At 36.4% G+C, this 20,333-nt stretch overlaps 1 protein-coding gene across 4 annotated transcripts in view; it reads left to right on the top strand.

Moving 5' to 3' along the window:
• Positions 1-19,005, top strand: part of ATP11C (ATPase phospholipid transporting 11C) — a 180,902-nt gene extending 161,897 nt beyond the window's left edge. For 3 of the 4 annotated variants that reach the window (XM_054579565.1, XM_054579568.1, XM_054579564.1), the window contains 5 exons: positions 962-1,027; positions 3,264-3,367; positions 6,977-7,130; positions 13,775-13,879; positions 16,456-19,005. In XM_054579565.1, coding sequence (XP_054435540.1) covers positions 962-1,027; positions 3,264-3,367; positions 6,977-7,130; positions 13,775-13,876 — 426 coding nt within the window. In that variant the 3' untranslated portion in view covers positions 13,877-13,879; positions 16,456-19,005. The remainder of the gene's footprint in view (positions 1-961; positions 1,028-3,263; positions 3,368-6,976; positions 7,131-13,774; positions 13,880-16,455) is intronic. The other variant, XM_054579567.1, reaches the window with a different exon arrangement.
• The last annotated feature ends 1,328 nt before the right edge of the window (positions 19,006-20,333 follow it).

Genomic DNA, 20,333 nt, shown 5'->3' with positions numbered 1-20,333 from the left:
TCATTCTGTGACTTTCACTTTTTATGTTACGTTTATTTGGCACATGAATTATATAGACATGACTCTTGCTTTTTAAAAAGTTTGCTGCAAAGTAGGTGGTTACTCTTCCTGCAGTCCTACTGACATGGTTCATTTGCTCAGCAAATTCTTCAGGTGGTGCATGGGGAGTCTCAACATAGCTTATGTCCAATTCATCGCCCCTGTTTGGTTCATGATGTCCAGGTTAATTAGATTTTACTGTATATAGCACCATCCTAAATGTTTGCTAAATTTACAGTACATTTTAAGAACTGCCATCAGCACTTAAACGTAACGCACATGTATGATTTGATCAAGTTCTTTTTTTGCTTCTATTAACCTTAATTTTTTGTTTTTATTTTTTGAAAACCTTTTACATTTCATTTTCTGTTTTAATGTTATGCATTCAGATCTTGACAGCATTTGGCAAGCATATGTGCCATTCATTGCCATTGTTTGGATTTATACATGGTATCTGCTTTTCTTTGATGTGCACATGCTGACAGCTGTAATATTTACAGCCAAAAGACTCTGTTTTAAAAATATGAGTCCATTTGTCTGTAAATTAGTCCTTTTCAGAGCTTCAGTTCTTTATTACAGGAAAAGCCCATATCGATCTCTTTAGCGACAAGTCATGCAATGACTTGTTTTGATGAACATTGCTGTTAGTGGAATGGGATTTTTTTTCTGCCTTTATTATACCAGTGTTTTCCCTGTTTGATGCTGCATGGAATAATGGAAATAAATGCTACTGACCACAAATGTGCTGTACCTGACTAAGAAAATCTAAGGTCACAATAAAATCCAGCATTTTGACCTGATCTTCCCCAAATAATTCACACAAACTTTTTTTGCAGTTATACACAAGATTAAACTTGGCTTTTATTTTTTTTTAAGCAGGCTTGTGTGTTGTTAGTACATGTAATTATAAATTTTTTTTCAGGTCTATGGAAACTGGACTTTTGGAACCATTGTTTTTACAGTCTTAGTATTCACTGTAACTCTGAAGGTTAGATTTTCATTTATTCAACTATATTTAACACCATTTTTTATAATACGTTCTGGTCTTTCACTAACATGTCTTTTTTGTCTTCTAAGCTTTATTTTTATTATGGGTTGTCATCCAAATCTGAATGCTTGCTAAAATATGTATGATACTGGAGATTTAGGCATTTGTATACTATTTGTAAATCATTTTTTTTACTGTATATTGTCTCTCCTCTTTATTTGTTTTTTTTTTTAATTCATACGTTATACTTGTGTCAGAAATCTGTTCCTTCTTTCCAGCTATTTTCAAGATATTATAAGTGGTATATAATCAGACTGTGAGAGAGTGTGTGTATGTGTGTGTGTATGTTACCATGTTAAGTACTTAAATATTTCTGAAACTTATATATTTCTTTAAGAACACCAGGCCTTAAATGAATTTGGGTACTTAAGACAGTTCAGCAAAATATGTATGCAGAAGAGCTTGGTAGTGATTAAATTTTAGATAATGTATTCATCACTGAAATTTACCTGTATTCATGATCAAATGTGTAAAAATATATAGCAGGTAACATACAAGGGTAGTTTTGGCAAAATCTTTGGCAGTCACGTAATAATGGCTCTGAAGCCTTGATGAATGCTACCCTTGAGGCTCATGAGTTGAGGCTCTCTTATAGTTGAAAACAGAATCAAATTCTTTTGATCATTGCAGTAATAAACACCTCACATGAGGTCTAAGAATGAGTTCCCTTAAATGAATTCCAGTACACCCAGTGGTCAGAACTAGAATTCAGAAGTATAATTGACAATAGATTTCTAAACAATCCCCCTCTAAAATTTTATTCCTGGTTAATTTCTTAACACCATAAAGAACTAGCATATGTTTGCATCTACTATTACAGCAATATTTTAGGACTACCAAAAATGTTACAATTCATCTCAGTTTGCTACTTATTAGTGGATTATATATAACCTTGGGTTTCTTAGTACTTCCATTTCCTCTTCTATAAGATGGAGATTAAACTAGCACCTAGCTCTTTTAGCATTTGTGTGTATGTGTGTGTGAGAAGTCAATTAGTGATACACATAAAGCACTTAGAATGGAGTCTGACACATAGAATATGGTCAGTACAATAAATGCTAGTTGTTATTTATTACTATGTTTTACAGGCTCATGATTTTAAATAGAAGCCTCGCCACCCTTTCCCCCCCAGCCTTGTGTATGGCCCCAGGGCTTCCAGGGGCCTTTCATAGTTAAAGTTGGCCTTACCGCAACATCTTTCATTGAGTCCCTCAGAAGACATCCACTCCCTGTTCTTTGGATGGATATTATTGTGACATTTTCCCCTAGCAGCCTAGAGGGTGAGGATGCAAGGCTGGGCTACATTAACAATGTTATCAACATCCTGTTTATGAATGAGGAACTGTATCAGAGAGCTGAGGAACACGGTGTCACAGCAAGTACCAAAACTGAGATACTACCTCCTCTTTGATCATTTAATGCCCTGGATATTAATTCACATGACCCAGAAATTATAAGCAAGCGAAGCAGACCATACTCTCTTGCTTTTATATTGCATTTGAAAATATCGACCCTGTCAGGAACATGAAGGGATTAAAATCTAAGACAAATGAAAATGTTAATTTAATTGCTAGATAAGGGTTTTTGCAGTTGAAAGGCACACTGCATAGTCAGACCCATGATCCATTGCTACATGAGTCAGATGTATAGAGCCAGTTTCCTTTGTATTTAGTTACTCCCATCTGTTGTGTATGAGTTATCAATACTCTTTTTGTAGTTTGTTCACCCTTCCTAGTTACCCTTCCCTCTTCTGCTTTTCAGTATACCTGCCTCCATGAGCTAGGGTTTCTCCTCTTGCTAGCATCTCCCTGGCCACCACTACCTGAGGACTTGGGGCTCCAGACTCCTACATGTTACCATTACCTTATTCTTCATCCTTCCTTTACTAGTGAGACATCTGTAACCCCATACCTGCTAGCTCCTTGCTTGACCACATCTCCATACCTGTATTCTAGAGTCTAGAGGACTTAGGGCAGAGTTCAGCTCTTTCCTACCCTAGCTTTTCGAAAAGCCTGGACTCTGTCCCCATTTTAGTTCCAATCCCTTCTGGAAGCCTGGCCCAAGCTAGGTCCTCCTGTAGGTATCATATTGTATACAAGTTACCAAATACCATAGTGCATTACTACCTGGTATAAGTCATACCCATCGTGAAATCTCTTGTGTTGTATCTTTTCAGCTTGCCTTGGATACTCATTTCTGGACGTGGATAAATCACTTTGTGATTTGGGGTTCTTTAGCCTTTTATGTATTTTTCTCATTCTTCTGGGGAGGAATTATTTGGTAAGCAGTTGTATATGTGTGAGTGATATGTAAATAACAAAATAAGTATATGTATATACATGATATATGCAAATATTATACTTTTAAAAGTTTTTATTATATAAGATGGCAAATATTCAATATAAATGGACTGGAAGTTACTTCTAATGAATAATACTGCTAATTTCAGTGAGATTTCAAATATAAGTATGTAGACTGCGTGAGTTACTCAAAAAACCTCTCTTCTGGTAGCCTCTGCCCAAATCTTTCAACTTGAAAGTGTGTAAACATCTCTCTATGAAGTGAAAGTGCAGTTTCTAGCATGACATAACATTTGATTTCTTGTGGAAATACTCATCGTGTAAAGTTTCTAAACAGTATAGTGGCTGATAGGTACATTATTATCTATTTGACCCGTATTCTGTCTTTATGGTATAGAGCTGTCATTCATGTCACTACAGAGGTGTTCAAGGTATAGAATATATACCACTTAATACTCAGAGGGTTATATCTTAAAATCGCTCTTTCATTGTTTTGGAGGGTAAAGGCAGAATGTACAGCTTGGCCTTAAAATTCATTCAGTTCATTTTGGTTTTAATATACATGTATTCAGGATTTATTTTGTGCAAGATAATCTATGGGATACAAAGACATAGACTGCATCCCTGCCTCAAGGAAATTAGAGTCCATTGAGAGACACATAGCTATGATTGGGAGAGTTATAAGAAATGAAAAGTAAGTTAGATTTTCAGCTCTTTTCTTTACCCACAACATGGAGGTTAGAGACACCAAACCATAGGCCCCCTACCATTTCTTGCACAGTTGAAAATCCACGTGCAATATTTTGACTCAAAAAATTTTAAAACTACAGTCATTCCTTGTTATCCTTGGTTCCTTAGTATTCACTGGGGATTTACTTCAGGACCCTACAGATACCAAAATTCGTGGATGCTCAAGTCCCTTATATAAAATAGTATAAAACAATGCAGTCAGCCCTCTACATTCGTGGCTTTCCAACCACAGATCAAAAATAATGTTTTCCATATGCATTTGGTTGAATCCGTGTATATGAAACTGCAGATACATAGGGCCAACTGTATATTTACCCATGTGTTCAAGGGCCATCTGTATTTTTTTAATATTACAATTGTTTTCATTAATCAGTGGCTTCCCCTGATAAGGATGCCAGCAGCAGAAAGCATGGCTAGAGTAAACCATAAAGATTCCAGGAGTCCATATTTTCACTGGTTCGAGCAAAATCATACATGCAAAATATTCCATGTTACCAGAGATGCGAGGACCATGTTTATGTCCCTTGAGACTTAATTGGAAGAAACTAATATTGTTTCAAAAAACTTTTTAAAATAAAAGCCTTAATAAATAAAAAATATGAAAAAATTAATCACTTAAGGAAGTACTGCTCCAAAAAGTGTAATTAGAGCATATATTTGGCAGCTGTATAGATAATTATTGAAGCAGTAAAGCTGAAGGAAGCCTCTATTTCCTTTAATAATACACACATGAATCAAAGGTGATTAACCAAATATAATATGCAATTGTAGTTCAGCCACAGTACCATAATTAATTCTATGAATCTAACTCTTACCATAGACTATTCCTTATTAATGTAAATAAATCCTTTAAGTGATTGACATCGTCATACCTATTTGAATTCATTAGAGATACTTCCTGAAAATAAAGTATTAATCTTTATTTCGTTGCCTGTAGTGTTGTCTTTAAGTAGAAGTGAGTTGAGCTACTATATGAATATACAATTTATACTATAAAGCAACCAGCAAAATGTGACTAGAAGCCATCTTCAGGTGAATGCTGGTTGCAGCTACTATCTCTGGACATGTTCAATCCTGAGACATTATTACATACTCCTCTTTGGAAATGGTCAGTGAGAATGATGATTTCTGAGCTCCAAACCTAATCCCATAATATCTTCTGTTTTTACTAGTCCCCTGCAAAGCTCTATAGACACCATCAAGGTTAAAAAAGAAAAAAGGAAAGGAAAAAGAAAAATACAGAGATATTAATCACAGAGTATTGTGGGTACTATGCAAAGGAATACCCTGTGACGAGCTATCACTTGTCTGCTGAACCCTTTGGCTCAATTAACTAACTGCCTAGAAAATTAGTCAGGGTGCTTTTCAAAACTAGAAATATAATGGGTAGAGTTCTAAAGATGTTTTTTTCTGAATGGTAGGGACCCTAGAAACCAGTTTTTCCCAAACCTCTTAAGTTCCTCCACCTCACTGTTCTTATTTTTTTATTTTAATCCTCACCTGAGTATATATTTACTGATTTTAGGGAGAGAGGAAGAGAAAGAGAAATCGATGTGAGAAACATCAATCAATCAGCTGACTCCCATGCATGCCCCAACCAGGGATCAAACCCACAACCTAGTTATGTGCCCTGACCAGGAATGAAATCCATAATGTTTTGGCGTATGGAAAGACACTCCAACCAACTGAGCCACATGGGCTAGGGCTATTCTCACTTTTTATCCTTCAGTCTGGTCCTCATATATGTAGAGCTACAAGCTTGTTTTTATCATGTTATATAAGAGTGCACAAACATCAATTTTTAAATGAGAACCAAGTTTATTTTCAGCGAGCACTATGTGTGATCTAGTAAATGGGAACAACCAGTTGTCTGCCTAGGGCTCCTAATCCAAGGATAGTGTGATGTGAATCCCGACCTAGACCAGTGTCTCTCTGGTTCAGTTCAGGCAGGGGAAGAAAACCTGTTTATGCTTCTACATAGCCACCTAACAGTAGTTCATTGGATGACTTGGAATGAAATCCAACATCAGAATGAGAAGTCATCCTGGATTTCTGAACTCCAAGGTTTAACGTCATATTAGCAATATTCTGCTATCTATCAAGCAATTTGGCACACACTAGTACTCAATATATATTTGTGGTAGAGTCTTTCCATTTGAAAGAGATAAGCTCTACAGGGTGTTTTTTGTTTTTTTTTTTTTTGTATTTATATAGGGATTTGAGGGGGTTATAAAAATATCTTTTAAATTTGGAATATAGAGCACAAATCCACTCTCATATTAATAAAACAACCAACAAAATAAAATGTTATTTAGCATAAAAATCAGCCATCATTTTTCTTGCATATCTTTGGAGCCCTAACATTTTCTAATGTAAATAAGTATTTTCCAGTTGGCAGCTCTAAAGTTGATTGCTTAGTTGTTTTAAAGTCAAGTGCATTTGCCCTGGCTGCGTGGCTCAGTTGGTTAGAGTATCGTGCCATACACCAAAAGGTTGTGGGTTCAATCACCCATCTGGGCGCATATGGGAGGCAACCGATCAATGTTTCTCTCTCGCATCAATGTTTCCTCTCTCTCTCCTTTCCTCTCTCTAAAATCAATAACCATATTTTTAAAAATTAAAAAAGTATATTTTATCATCTTTTTCTTTTTATTATCATTTCAAACATTTGATAAATGAAACCAGTTCACTACTTTTGGAATGTCCTAAAGACAATTATTTTTATTAATGTAAATAAGGAAAATTCCTTTTAAATACAAAAGACAGTTTCAATTACACTTCTGTTTCATGTGACATGAACTGATTTGTTTTTCCATTATGTATTTTCTTTCCACTCTAGGCCTTTTCTCAAACAACAGAGAATGTATTTTGTATTTGCTCAAATGCTGTCTTCTGTATCCACATGGTTGGCCATAGTTCTTCTAATATTTATCAGCCTTTTCCCTGAGATTCTCCTGATAGTATTAAAGAATGTAAGAAGAAGAAGCACCAGGGTAAGAACTAACTTTATATTACAACCTGATTTTTGGAAGGAGCTTCAATATCTGCCGTGAACTAAAAGCCTTGTTTAGAGAATTGCATTAGTTACAGCATGTTAAACCCCTCCTTACAGGTTCATCACTTAATTTCCTCTTCTGCATAAAAAGTATAGTAAAAACTTCGTTATCCAATACAGGTGGTAAGTAGATTCCTTAATAGTATTCTATGTGACCTTTAGCAATCCATATGGAGTATCGATCGCATATGCTCCATATGGAATTTTAAATGGAAAAATAAATGTTTTTCTTTAGCCTAGAATGTTCACACCAGGAATTTCCACACCAACATTCCAGCTTTAACCTTAGAAATTTCCCTGTGGGTTGTGTGCAGATTTTTTTCAGTCGATAATCCCAATTTGCCTCTTCAAAACCTTTCCCCTTCCTTTAATTATAGTGCTGCTTAATCTCTGAGTTGCTTCTAGCCCTGTCTGTCCAGAGTATAATCGAACCCAAGAAAATTCCCTGGATGTGGTTTCTACATCCTTACCCTCCTGGACACACTTGTAAAAATTCAAGATGGTTTTATAAGTGTGTTTTTATTATTGCTGCTTAAATTGTAAATGTTTCTGCGGGAATGAGAAGGTATCGCCCTCTGTTAGCCTCATCACTTGGCCTCTGCATTGTCTGATATTTTTGGAACATTTATGTAAAAGCCTTTAAAGTGAAACAGGTAGATTACCCTGGAACACAAAAAAAACTTCTGGAAAATTTTGACCAACACGTTAATTAAGTATGTCATTCCAGCCAACACTAGTTCATTTTACCAAACAAAACCATGTTTCGATCGCGTTGACACCAACTAGATCTTGTATACCCTCCAAGGCAACATTTTTAGGAAATAGTCTAAGCTATATCTACCTGACCTATTTGATCACATTTCTGAACCAGTTTAGCCACAATATTGGTTGGTTGGTTGGTTGGTTTTTTCCCTATTGAATTGATAGAATCCAGTGGTTATCATCGTGCAGACATGGGGAACTAAAACAATTATAGTGGGAATATCTGCAGTGATTAGATATATAAAATAGGCATATCATTGATACAAGTTAGTATAGGCCCCCATCAAATAGACTATCAGTGGCATAAGCCAAATTGATTCTTGCTATAGAAAGCCCATCAGTGCACAGTTTAGTGGTTAGAACTGTCCTTAAGTCCCCGCTTCTGCATGCCTTATGCAGAACTAGACACAATAAAGTTAACCTAGCCAAGACTTCCTTAGTCTACTCTTTAATCTTTCCAGTAGACTCCCAACTAACTCCCTTTAGCGTGGTGTTTAGTCTGAGGATGGCAAAGTGACATTTACTTGTCTGATTATATTTTAATATCAGTTGAGCAGAGGTAAAACAAGTTCCTCCCAGAATGGCTCAAGTGGCAATTTGCATAAAGCCAAATAAAAAATGTCACAGTAAAAAATGGTTTGGTACCTTATTATAATAAAGAATTTGTCTTGGAAGGATCTCTGAGGTGTTCTTCCATTCTCCGTATTTGGGAGTACACTTTGGGGTGGTCCTAAATGTTTTTCTCATTAGGGGTAATGGAGTTCGTACTAAATAATGGCTTGCACCCAGCTTCATGCTCTAAAGATAATACAAGAATCTCAGAAATCAGTACCTTCAAACATATCTTATCCCCTTTCTTAGGCCCTTTCTTTTAAAAAAAATACTTAGGTGGTAAGAGCTATTAACAGACATGAAAAAATTCGGTACTGGCTAAAGGTGACTTTTACATAAATTAAATGATTATTAAATGGAAGGATGCTACAAAGCAGTCACAGATAAAGACTAGAACATTCCTAATTTCTGTTGAAAGCAGTTCTGGGACTGCAGCCCTTTTTACATTAGCAAGTATAGAATGTTGCAAGGGGTTCAGTATGAGATTTGTCTGTCATGGGTTATGTACATTATAGGAAGAAATCTAGTGTCTGTGCTATAGCTTGGCATGCTGATGTGCTAGAACAACGAGGAGAATTTCCATAATCACCTTCATGCATTCAATCATTCATTCATTTATACCTACCCTCATTGAACCAATGAACATGTTGAACCGCCTAATGATGAACATCTCTCTTTATAACCAGTGTCTGAAAGGCTAAATGGTTTTTCAGGCTCTATGTGATTTTGAGAGTTGCAGATGAGACAGAACATTGTAGGCACTCAGCAGTGCTGCCACTTTTTTTTCTTTTTTCATTTTTTTGCCATTTTTTTCTCTTGTGGGAAAATGCAAGAGTAAAGTAGTGAACACGAATGCATAAAGGCCAACTAAAACATCACAGCCATGGGTATTCTGGTAAGTCACATATTTCCATAAGGCCCTATTTGGCTGTATCAAAGAAGCAGAGGCCACTTCTAAGATAAAGGAGAAAGAATATCTTAATGACCAATAATCTGACATCCTGAGTGACTTCCTACTTTGTTCAGCATCCCTTGCTAAGGCATTGGCCTTATTTTAAAGAGAGGCAAAATATTCTTTCCCACTTGGTTGGCCCCTTACCTGAGAGGCTCCCTAATATGAGAAAGGATATGTCCCTACCTAGAAGTAGAAGATCCCCTGGCCACCAACTAGTAAGCATCTTGGATACTTTGTACACATTGCCAGAAATGCCTATGGCAAGTAAGCTCCCAGTGCTATTCTCACATGCGTCTTGGCTGCCTCTCTGAGAAGGGAATTTAGCAGCAGGTACTGAAATGTCTCTGTGGGCTTTGAGAAAGAAGCTATGCCATTTACATGTAACAATTACAGAAGTCACCTTCTGGTGACTCCTGTTCAATTCATCCCATATTCCCTGACGGTCCACTATAAATTAGCCACTGTACCAGGTGTTGCTAATTCAGGGATAAATCAGATGAGGCCCCAGCTCATAAGGAGTCTCACTCTAGTTAAGTTATAAAGGGAATTCATATGATATAAATCAGAATAGTAGACTCAATGATGTGGCTTGTTTTAAGACAACTGAGGTATTTCAGTGTCTGAGTCACTATCTCCTGAAGCCTCCAGTAAAAAGGCTTGTGTAATGGCCTCTACCACAGCCAAGTTCTGTTATGGCAGTAGCATTATAAAGAATTCTATCTTCAAAAAGGTGAGGGGATTAAGAAGTACAAATAGGTAGTTACAGAAAAGTCAGGGGATGTAAAGTACAGCATAAGGAATATAGTCAATGATATTGTAATAACTGTGTAGCCAGGTGAGTACCAGATTTATCAGGGTGATCACTTTGTGAGTTATATGAATGTCTAATCATTGGGTTGTATAGCTGAAACTAATTGAGTATTGTATAGTAACTATAACTGAAAAAATTTGTTAAATTTAATTTTTAAAAGGTGTAGGGAAAAAGGAATTCTGCTATCTTCAGATATAAATTCCCTCAGTCATTTAACTCAGCGGTATGGTTAAGCTATATATTCCTCAGCTATATTTTCAGCAATGTGCTTAATTATTTTTTTAAATTTCTAAATACGTTTATTGATTTTAGAGAGCAAGGAAGAGAAAGACAGAAAGAGAGGAACATCAGTGCAAGAGAGCAGCATCGATTGGCTGCGTCCTGTATGCACCCCAGCTGGGGATCAAACCCGCAACCTAGGTGTGTGCCCTGACTAGCAATCAAACCCCAACCTTTTGGTGCATGGGATGACGCTCCAACCATCTGAGCCACACCTGCCAGGGCACAGTGTACATAATTTTTGAGCTAAGATTCCATCATTAAGAATCATAGGGCTTTTCTGTAGCTTATAAATTGACAGAGCTGCACTGCCATACTGCTGACAGTGTATGGTGAAATTTCAAAGGAAATTTAAAGTTTAGGATTTTTGATATTTCAAAAGTTGTGTTTCCCTCTGAGCACAATTGTTGGGCTATTTCTCAATCAGTGAAATATATCAAGACTTTCTGGCCAAGTAGTAAATGCCACTTCCCCATTACCAGTGGAAGAATTTTCCACGTATCTTTATGTAAGTTTTCCCATGTAAACCACAACAATAAAAAGGGAGACTTGACTTTGCCTATTAGAGATAGGAACACTATAATCCAGTGGGAAGGGACCCAGCGATATGGCAATGCCTAGCATGGGATGTCTGCACAAACATGAAGAAATATTCCATTATGCAGGGAGCTCTTTCAGAGTGGAAGACAAGGAAGAATGTCAGCTGTCTGAGCAAAATTCCCAGAGAAAGCGCTTTGAAAATTTTGGAAAATGCAATTTATCCTTCTAATAACAATGGCGACAATCATTATTACTATTGAAATGCTGACAGTTACCTACAACCATGTTCTGAGGATAATAGTCCTGTGAACTGGATTAGACGAAAATAAAGGTGAATTCTAACGTTGTGGCTGTTGAGATGGATCTTTATGCATTGGCCTCTTTGACATAATGCTGGCTGAGCTGGTGTCAAAACTCTCTAGATGACTGCAAAGGAATGTGGAAATTTCATACTGTTTTAGCTCATTATCTCCCTCCCTCTGCCAGCTATATCAATTTTTGATTGCTTTACATACTCTTTCCATGCTTTCTGCTGCCATCTATACTTTCATATTTCCTTTTTTTCCTGGATAAAGTAACATAATCTATAAACCCCTAAAATTTATGCTTCATAGAAATATTATCTTCGATGGTTGGATACAAGGTTTTGAGTGTACCAAAATGTGCTTGTCGTTGCAGTCTTAAATAGGTAAGCTGTATAGTAAACATGAGGATGGGGAACTTTATCATGGTGTGCGCCCACAAAATAGAAGACAAAGCAATTTTCAAAATTTTTTTATAAACTAAATATTTCTCTAGCTTCATTTGTAATTTGCATGTTACCAACATGTCCCCAACTTTCTTTAAGGTAAAATATTAATAGGGAAAAAACATAGTACTGTTAAAACATGAATAAATCAAAGTATTTGCCTTTAAATGTTTGTTTATTGGACTCTACTGGATATATATATTACTTTAACTGGTTTCTTTTTTTTTAAGCCTATTTTCTTTAGTCACTAAGTAGATAATATGTGTAAGTAATTAGCAGCATTGTTAAACTTATTCCCATAGTCAACCACTCATCTTCTGTTTTACTTGGGGAATGCCAAAACCAAGTTTGTAAATTAGCTTTTAATTTCAGGCACAGAATAAGAAGGAAAAACATAATTTGTTTGGTTTTCTGATTAAACTTCATCAATGTTTACTTTTCTCTGGGTGTTTTAAAGGAAAAATGTATAGCTCCTTAGCCTACCCTTTTGAAGAGATCTCTGTAAGAAAAAGGAGGAAACCCATCACATTATGTTATAATAAAGGTAGTCAAGCACTGGCTCAGAGGTAAATGGGACTAAAGTGTGGTTTCACCAAATGTTTTCCCATTGTGTTAGTTTTGAGTAGGTTTTTAACCTGCAGCTGCTCAAGAGCAGTCAGTCCCTTCCTATGGTGTGCAGTTGGATAGGGGAAATAGTCTCTTCAAGGTAGATTGATGATGGACCTTGTACATAGCTGCCTAATCAATGGGTTTTGAACAATGGATTAAGAACTAGTAAATTGAAGATTAGAGATAAGCTTTATTTCAATGAGAAGCATATTTTTAAATTATTTTATTCAAAATAGTCAATTTACCCATTAACAAATAATTTTAAATTGATATTCAGAGAAATAGTAGTTTGCACATATAATAGACTTCCTAATTCTGACTTCTACTTTTACTTGAGAAAGTAATGTCTTCAAAGATAACATGTCATTTTGACTTCAAATTCTCAAGGTTTCTTTTTAAATGTCTTACATTTCAGAGGATATTTACTTTTTTTTTTGTTTGTTTTGGTTTCTGCATTTCTCTTTGTTCTACTGCAATTTTCCACCTTTTGTGCAATTGTGAACAAGGTAACGAAACGCCTCCCTTCCTCAGGAACATCTACTATCTTCATGCTTTCTCAAACTTCCAGCAATCACAGTTTCTCTTGGAGTGAATAAGGTGATTTCCTTTCTTAATGTACCAACTTGCCTGCATTCTCATCTGCTTGACACCATTTTCTGATGATGAGGAATTACTTCTCATGACTCATTTTTATATCCTCTATTGATACTTAAGAGTATTTTGTCATTTTTCTTTGATCATTTGTTCATCTTCTGAAATTGTCACACTGGAGAGGAAATTATGCTCAAAAACTTGGACAGTAAGTGTCTGGTCCCATTGATTCCTAGTATGCAGTAGAAGCCACAGCATGTTAGAGCTAATCTGTTCACCAAGACAGGAATGTTTTGCGCAAATTTCTCTTTGTTCGATACACTGACAGCACTGCCACAACTCTCAGAGGTGTTCACCAAAAGGATGGCGTGGTTTACTAATCAGACCATATTGACTCATCTACCACTTAACCTACCAGTGTCATTCCAAAAACCCAAGTTTGGCACATACTACTAATGTCTGTATACTTCTACCATGAGAACAATTCAAGCTGGAGACTTCCTGGGTCTTTAAATGTATTCATTTAAATGTTGTGCATTTGCTATAGCGTGATCGTTTGTTCTTTTAGCCAGAAGAGTAGTCTATAGAAAATGATTTTTTTCTTCTACATTTTTATCACCAGGTAGGTTAACCAGTCTTCAAACCCTTTTAAGTATCTTTACCTCACTATTACAGAGAAATCTGAGCCGTAAAAAGGCATCTGACTCATTATCCGCCAGACCTTCAGTCAGACCACTTCTTTTACGAACATTCTCAGACGAATCTAATATATTGTAACAGGTACCTAGTGTTAAGTGGGCTGGCTTTAAAGAAAAAGATTAACAGCATTATAAAGAAAAAATGAAAATACCACTCTCTAAATTTTTTCTGCTGTTGGTGTGGTGAACTTTATACTATTCTTTGCCAAAATATAAAGATGCATTACTTGGAATATGGAGAAATTTGTATTTTAAATTTGCTAACCCCCAAATAAAATTTTCAGCATTTTTCAGAGCTGAAGGGTAATGCAATATGCAATATATTTAATTTGTAAGGGACAAGAAGTCACGTCAGTACCATCATGTGAATCATGTGAAAATGCTCATTAATACTGATCAAGAAGCATAATTTTGATGTTTAAATGTCATTTGGAAAATTGAAAATAAATATTCCAAAACTGCATCTGTATAATAATCAAATCAGTTTAGCACTGCATGTTCTTTTGGGAATTATGTGAAAATAATTTAGTGTGTTTGTACCTCCATGTGCTGTGTCTGTGTGTTTGCAGGTTTAAACTTAATGTCCTTGTAAATGTCTGATCCCCAAATACATATTAATGAGCCAGTCTACTCTAATCACTTTTAATGTCAAGTTTTATTCAAGCTAAATGTTTCAACTTTCAGAGGTAAAATCTTTCCTAGCCATTCAGGGGGGTGCTAGCCTAATTCCATACACTCTTTCATAATTAATTTTTCCAAAAAATGAAGAAATTTCATTTGCCAACAAAAAATATTTGAGAGGAATTAATATGCTATGGGAGGAATCCTTAAATGCAGAATGACTCCTCCGTGTGTATTCTGTTTCCCACTGCTTGGCCTCTGTTACCCTAGACCTTTGTAGGTCCTTTATCCCTTACTGGGAATTTAGAGTAATTCATGAATGAGGTTTCCAAGCTTGTCATCCTGGAAACAACTCTATACAGCTTAGGGCAGGGCTGTCTTTCCTGCACACAGAAACATTAATGATTATCATGAAAGAAATTGTAGGTCAGTTCATTTTGAGGTTGTGAGTCCACCTCATAGGTCCACTCTTCTGCTGGCTGTCAACTTCTCAATGTTCCAGCAAAGAATAGATTGAACTAATGGATTGATCCCATTGGTTCTCCTATCTCCTACGGTTCATCACAGTCTGCATCTCATGTGTTATTTTGGAAGCTGACTTATTTTGCCTCCGTCAGCATCCCCGCACTCCCCCTTTTGAGCAGCTCACCTGCTTATATTTCCCCTCAGTGATGAATCTGCTTCCAAGTAGCATTCAAAGTCTTTGACTCTTTTGTCCCAGATAGCCTTGTCCTAAGCTGTGTGGTGCATTTTAGCTATATTGTTTCCACTTAATTTTGTATCCCCCTGGATTGCTTTCTTTAGCTTGTTCTGTGGTTTGGGGGACTAGGCTGGGTCGCAGACCCTACTACTGCTTTTGGGCTCTCCAGGGTCTTAACTCTTACAATGCATAATAGAGAGCTAAGGAAGTTGTGCTTTTTAGTATACTTATTTCTTCCAGGAATATACATTCACTTGGCATTAGTTCTCCAAGGAAAATATTTGGCAATTAATTTAGCCCCACCGAGTTTGTCACTTGATAAGGTAACTGTGTGACAGTGGCAACCTATTTTCGTTAGTCACCATGACCCTGCTGTCTGGAAAACTAATGTGAGAGTGTGGAGCATAAAAAGGAATGGAAGGTACTCTGGAGGACTTCCAGTCCAACCACAGCAAGGAAAGTGCGCCAAAATGGGAAGAACATAGCACATCCCTTTAAAGCCTTCCACTACTCTGGTTTAAAAAGGTTGGATTTTAGAGTAGAGAATCAAAGTTAGGCTCCCTCCCTCAACACACAACTTCTTCTTTTCAACATACCTGATTTAATCAGGGATCCACTGGCATATCATGCCCCATCCCGATCATAGCATTTGATAATATTTGGAGGACAGAAAAGAATCTACAGTTTTTTAAGGGAAATGTCTGTTTTCTTTTCTTAAAAGGTAATGATTAAGAAAAACAGAAGAGTCCATTGACCCTTAGATACGTGACCTACCAACAAGAAAATTAACTTCAATATTATGGAGAGCAATCATGTTTCTTTCAATAAAGGAAAAATACTTTCACAACAGCCTTTCAAAACAATACATCTTCAGACATTCTCTGTCAAAATGTACACATTCAAAAAACAGTAATTGGTACATTCACTCAGCATGTCCTGAGAATCGGCTATGTGCCCGACCATGTGCTAGGCACTGTAGATAGAAAGAAAGAAAATGTCCCTGTTTTCAAGGAGCTCACAGACTAGAGGAAGGGATGTACTGTGGTGCATAGTTCTAGTGGCAACAACTATTAGGAGAACCCTGGAGCAATCCAAAAGCAGAAAGCAAGTCTGAATCTTACTCTCCTGACAAATGACGAAATGATTAAAAACTGGTGATTGTGTCACTCTTTCTTTTTCCCTGCATGTGAATAAAACTTGGCACTTTGTTAAGACAGTTGCTTTACTCCTGTAACAAGATTTACTACTTGATTTATTGTTTTAAATGCTATACAGACGGTTTCACATTATTCGTATTAAAATAAACCTTTTAACTCTGTATATTTTACATTTTTCAGAATCAGAATCTTGAACTACCTATGTTATTGTCCTACAAGCATATTGACAATGGTTACAGCTAAGAAAGAAAGCATGAAGAAACAACTACAAAAAGTTACCATCTCAGGATACTCGATATGCAGCAAACTAAACCAGTCTCTTATGTCTAGAGTTCAGAATAAATGTCCATTAAAATACCAAATGACTATCATAATCATTTACAGTTATTGTAAGTAGCCATTATGGCCAAAGCTCTAAGTTATGAATTATATGAAAGTTGAAAGTATGAATATTTAGAATTTCTGGCTTTAAATAGAATAATATAACTTACCAAATGGGTGCTCTTTTAACCCATGAAATTTGTAAATGGATTTTAATACAATAGTATAAAATAGAAGTCATGCAATGGGAATGAATAGATTTTGCTAATATTTCCTTTTTTGCCTGGCGGAAGAAATTGGCTGTTTGGATCACATTTCTTGTTCCTGCTGAATGATAATCTTAAATTATTTTTTCAACTTACACAAGGAATACTTGAAAATATAAGAAGGCTAAATGATGATATCAATGCATCACGTAGAATAATTAATCCTTTCTGTTTACCCACATGCTAAGTTTGTCTGGATGGAATATCTTTGCCAGAAAAATACCTTGAACACTTACGTGGAAATAATGTTAATTCTGGATGTTTTTGTGAGAATCCAAAAAATGTATTTTATTTTCATTCTTCTGAATAAACCCCATTTAATGGGTGTGTGGCTACTAGATTTGCAAATAAAACATTTCAATCACTTAGTAACCCCTGGAAATAGTTATAACAGATTTTTCCCACATTACTTGCACTGGGATGAGGTAAGGTAAGCAAAACCATTGTTACATAAAAGTGAAGGTCATTCTGAACATCAGTCTTTCATGACTTTTTGTAGGGAGAATGTAAGTAGCCCCTTTCAGACTTAATTTCAGGTTTTAATTTGAAAGAGGCTACATTTGTGCATATGTTCAGGACTGTTTTGCGTTGCCAATTTGGGAGGGAAGAATCCATCCCAAGACGGTGGGTTTCAGCCTGCAGAGCCATAATTCTAGACACAAATGTTGTCTCTCTTAGCAAACTTGGCTGGGTAGTGGTCTAATTCTAAACCGTGAGGTTCACCTTGGGAAAGTCCTTGACTTACTGGACTAGAAGGAGGTTTTAGCCTCTTAATGAGTTCACTTAAATCATAAAAATAAATGTGAAATGTCATTATTACATGTTAACATTAAAAGTACTTTTTTGGGGATATCAGTGACATTTGACTACTAGATTGAAATGGTCTTTTAAAAAGTGTTTTCGTACCAGTTTCCATTTTTGGTTGCCTCTACTGTTACTAGTGTTTATATTGTACCTTTTTGGAAAAGTATTAGGTTCAGTCTGTACCACTATCTTTATATAGTCCATATGGCACATTTGATTCTTCCATATGTAGTTTGTATTAATGTTTAGGGGTAACTTTTCTTAAATTTTAGGAGGACATAATTACACTTAATCAGAACCATTTCATCATTACTGACCCATTTTCATTATTGCATTTGTTCTCATCTCTCAGTATTATTTTTGAGTATTTTGTTTGGTGTCATTCACACCTTACCTAAGTATTCTGTGCTCTGGTAGCCTGTATCTGAGGCAGGGTGCTGACAACAAAGTCTATATATTCTTTGCCTATTCCAAAGAGCTAAAAAGAGAGACCCAAGAAAGCTTTTGCTGTTTTCTTGTTCTTGTTCTTGTTTTTATTGTTGTCGCTGTATTGTTACTGTTTTATGTAAGAACTATAGGGACTGTGAATACAAATGAGAGAGCCACAGTGGATAAAGAAGGTTGTTTAATGCAGAGCCATTGGAGATTTGACATAATCAGAATATCCATGGGAGTGGAACTATAACTGGTAGCATTTAAAATTTCTTGCAGCCGGCAAGAAAGATGAGTAAGGGGGATGTCACGTCTCAGCTACACATGATACTGCACTTCAGATTCACGATGGCTGTGATGTGTAATATCATGGTTTATGTCCTTTAGGGGACCTGACTCTCCTTTTTGAGAAACATTTTATTAATGAGCTATAAAATGGCTAGTGTGGGGTTAGCAGATGGAACAACTTGAAGTAAGCCATCCAGTATGCCCAGCACTATAATGTAACCACCTTATTTTGTGACAGAGAAAGAGAAAATGTAATAGTAGGATCATATTGCATCATTTGAATAATTTTGAACTATCAAAATGTCCTTGTAATTTCACAGCTGTTGTCCATTGTTTGAGGATGTTATCTACTAAACTGAAAAAATTAATTCCATACCTTCTACATTTACACCAGCAACAGTATGAATGGAAGCGTAAATTTGCAAAATTCATAATAATTTAGTAATGACATTTTTAATAACATGCAGTATATAATTGTGCAGATTTTATGCGTGTTGACAAAATCATTTTTCAGCTTGCAAAATGGGACTGCAATATGACATTTTTCACTTCGGCAATTTTTTTACATCTATGTTGTTGCTTTCTATAATGAATGTGAATGCCATCTTTTATGAATGCAACTTGCCTTTTTCATTACAGAAGTTTTCTTTGATGTAATCAATAAACTTTGGTATGATATGATTGATATTTCAGCCTCTTTTTTGGAAAGATCCGTTTGACATAAAAACAATATGGAAGCGGTTTGGTGATGAGAAATAAGTTTCTCATTTCCGCTTTTCCTCTACAAATCACAAAAGATTGACCATTTCTACATGCATTCAACTGACATTTTAGGGCAGTATCTAATTTGTGGAGGTCATGATATTGGCAGGAGTATTGAATAAGACTGTATCTTGTTACTGCATAGATAAAAGTCCAGCCAAATCAGCAAATACATACTGAAAGTCTACCGCGTGCTTGGCAGTGTACTTACTGCTGCCCGCGCATTGGTAGTGGTGTCGTGGATGGTCTGTGTCTCCATCCCATTGAAATCATTTGATTCTTAAGCAGCCAAAGATGCAGGGATTTTACAGTAGCTTGAAACTTGGTCCCAAATGTGTGTGTACACCTCTCTTTCTCCTCCTTTCCCTCTCTCTGACTTCTCTCCCTCCCCTCCTCCCTTCTCAGACACGAGAGAGTCCCATTTGAAAAACCCTGCTCTCCTTCACTGCTAAGAAACTAAAATGTCTCCACTGTAGCTAGATGTATTACATTTTTACACTTGAGTTTCTTTTTCTGGCCCTTTGTTTTGTTAGGTGGGAAATGGATTGTATTTGAAGGTGAGACCTGAGTTAAAGTTTCAGCTTTGCCACTTTGGGATATTTCCCCCTCAGTCCTCTTTCTTCTCCCCTGTGAAATGGTGTCTTGGGAGTGAGGGGTGGTCAAATGATATAAAGGATCAAAATTGCTTTGTAAAATGTCATTTGTTACTCAGATGAAAGCATCATGTTTATATTGATTGCTTTGTCTTTTCAAATGAATAGTTGTCATTTACCAAATTTTCATAGATTTGTCTTAGATTCTTTCTACCTTCTTAGAATTAGTCTATTGAGGCTTCCTTCCCTTCCCCCAGCCAACCTTGCGGGGAGCTGCCTCAATGCTGAGTCTGCCCAGGATTGGCCAATAAAGTAAGTATTGTGAGGGTCTTGAGTGGTCTGGCCCCTTCAACAAGAAGCACATGCAAAGGTTAGGGGCTGAGGTTATCACTATGGTTATTCAGTGAATGTGTCCATGGCTGAAGTGCTGGATGCATACTAATGAAGCTTGAAGGGCTGAGTTCTCAAAATAGTTGTCAGGAAAAAAGGGGACGGGGGTCTTAATTATTTCACGACATTTTTAAAAATTATTTTGACACATTTTCCCCAGCAACTGATGGAGAAATGAGACGCGGGCTCAGTTTCTGGCACG

This window comes from Pteronotus mesoamericanus, unplaced genomic scaffold, assembly GCF_021234165.1.
Source record: "Pteronotus mesoamericanus isolate MK-2021 breed Mesoamerican mustached bat unplaced genomic scaffold, CSHL_Meso_final contig_55, whole genome shotgun sequence".
NCBI lineage: Eukaryota > Metazoa > Chordata > Mammalia > Chiroptera > Mormoopidae > Pteronotus > Pteronotus mesoamericanus.
This window is presented reverse-complemented; position numbering and strand designations above follow the sequence as displayed.